This window comes from Cynoglossus semilaevis, chromosome 19 (genome assembly GCF_000523025.1).
Source record: "Cynoglossus semilaevis isolate Cse_v1.0 chromosome 19, Cse_v1.0, whole genome shotgun sequence".
NCBI lineage: Eukaryota > Metazoa > Chordata > Actinopteri > Pleuronectiformes > Cynoglossidae > Cynoglossus > Cynoglossus semilaevis.
In genome coordinates this window covers 15,253,467-15,255,903 of record NC_024325.1, presented here as the reverse complement: position 1 = coordinate 15,255,903, position 2,437 = coordinate 15,253,467, and the positions used below count along the sequence as shown (strand labels likewise).

The 2,437-nt window shown below is 40.8% G+C and overlaps 1 protein-coding gene across 3 annotated transcripts in view; it reads right to left on the bottom strand.

Annotated features, from left to right (window-relative positions):
* Positions 1-2,437, bottom strand: part of LOC103395537 (transcription factor COE1) — a 96,805-nt gene that overhangs the window by 80,576 nt on the left and 13,792 nt on the right. For all 3 annotated transcript variants that reach the window (XM_025065650.1, XM_025065649.1, XM_017041803.2), the window contains exon 5: positions 1,523-1,596. In XM_025065650.1, coding sequence (XP_024921418.1) covers positions 1,523-1,596 — 74 coding nt within the window. The remainder of the gene's footprint in view (positions 1-1,522; positions 1,597-2,437) is intronic.

Here is a 2,437-nt window from a genome sequence, read left to right as displayed (position 1 = left end):
TCAAAGTTACGGCTGCGGCCTCGTGTTCTCACATGCTGATTCGGCGACGGGGGCCGCGGCGCCGCACGCAGCGCAGAACACACACACAACAAAGAGCCGAGGGCGTCCATTAATCAGTGTGGCTCATTGTCACGGTCGGGCCATTAGCCATATGTTCACAGCCAATCTGCCAACACTCAGAGCTGCGTCAGTAACTGACGGAGGGACTAGGGATTTTTTTTAATGTTTTTTTTTTGTCATTTTTGCGTTTTTCTATAAAGACGTCAGTGAATAAACTCCCAACAAGGTCAAACGCCTGAGTTTAACAAGAGTTTTTTTTTTTTATATTTTAAGAAGTAACTCTCTCCGCGTACCACGGCCGGCCCCGCGGGCCAGACTTTGGACGGTCCGCGGTTCATTTCCCGCATGATGAACAACGATCATTTACAGTAGAATCTGTTTCCAAATATGATATTTATTTGTAAATCTGTGGGAAATCAGATCAGAATTTCAATACATTTTTTTTTTTTTTTTTTTTTACCAGAAGAGTCTGAACTGCCCGAGGAACGTTCCGCCGCTATAGAATAAAATATTAGCGCTCGCCCATTTCACGGTTAAAGTCCCTGCTTGTGCATACAGATGAGGCCCAATTTATATTGTTACACTTAAAGTTGTTCACTGACAAGGTCAGGGAATAAGAACAACTTAATTCATGTGCTAAATTTGAATTTTTATAACAACTGGTGTGCGTGTGAACACTTCCCTCTGCGTGTGTGTGTGTGTGTGTGTGTGTGTGTGTAAGAGAGCGAGTGTTCCTGCCTATATTTTATAGTCAGACTGAGCAGGAAGGCCCATTTGTTAGCCACAAAACAACAGGAGAGTTCAGATTGACTAATGAGTTTCTCTGTGTCCTAATTAACCAGGCGTCACACACACACACACACACACACACACCTTCCTTTGTATAGGGAATGTTGGTAAAATGCGTCTATAAATAGACTCTGTTCGCTGCACAACCTACTTCTGTAGGAATTCATCTTTTGATTATAATTAAAGCTCAGACTGATCTTCCTTAACAGATATGGTTCTCATGTCTCGGTGTGTGTGTGTGTGTGTGTGTGTGTGTGTTTGGGGAGGGAGGGGGGAGAGGTTAACGATGGTGACATCGTAAAAAATGGAATGTGCGCCGAGGAATGACTGGTGAGAAGTTTCGTCGCAAAGAGAAAAGAAAAGATTTCTTTTCCCTCCTGAGGAGGACCAATTAAAATTCAATGATTTCTAACAGGAAATCCATCCGGTTAATGCCATTGGTTGTTGGTTCTTGGACCACTATGAGTGTATGGTGGTGGGTGATCTGCAGGGATGCTGCCCTCGGCCTGTTTTTTCTCAAAGAATTCAGCAAAGTTTTTGGGTTGTTCCAAAAGTAATCAAAAGTTCCGCTCTGATCCGTCTGAGCATGTGCAGAACCTCGGCCGACGACGGCCGTTTTAAAATAAGTAGAAAAGTAAAAAAAAACAGGTGACATCATCGCGGTCGTCCTCACCTGCACATGATCTCGTGTGTCAGCAGAACTCGACACATCTCCGGGTTCTTGTCTTGACCTTCGTAAACTATGGGCTGAAAAGAGAAGCAGAAAAAAAAGGTTAAATATTTTGACAATTTGACGTCAGTGTCTAAGACCAGTGGGCGGAGCTTGAGTTCAGATTCCAGATGTGGTTAGTCTAGAGTTCGGGTTTAGAATTTTGACAAACTCAAAGATCGAACTTCAGGCTTATGTAAGTCTGACTTAGTTCTGGTAACTGATAAACTGAGATAGGATAAATATAAATAAATATATATATACGTTTATGGAAGTTAAAACAGAGGAACCACGAGATTTCTTTTTAAATTGAACGTTTCCTTTTTTTTTTTAGCCGGATGAGCTGTGAATGTTATTTTTTAAAAATTGAACGTTCCTTTTTTAGCCGGATGAGCTGTGAATGTTTTACTTCACCCGTAAATTTGTATTTTAAAGAATACAAATTTAGAAAGATTATCGTTGAGCCAAATGTGAAATATTCTCCCTGTAAAACTAACGTTATCTGAGCTCATAAAAATAGATTTAAATCGTTAAATACAATACTTTACAATATTATATTATTATAATATTAAAAGGCACCAGAGGAAAAGAAAAAAACAGAAAAAGACGTAGATGTAAAGTACGGTATCGTCAGCATACGGGTGAATATTTAGTGACCAAACTCTCAGAGTATTTGACAAATATTCATGAGTAAAACTGTGGTATCAGGGCAGTTTTTATTATAGTCTTTATTTTCTCCAGCAGGGCCCAACGACATCGCCGTCAGTGTAATTAGAGAGAGAATAACAGGTTAGTTCCCGCTTCACCTCAGCGAACACACCGTTCAACAGTCACACCTCCAGTTCACATGTACACTCTCACACTCACTGTCTCTGCACG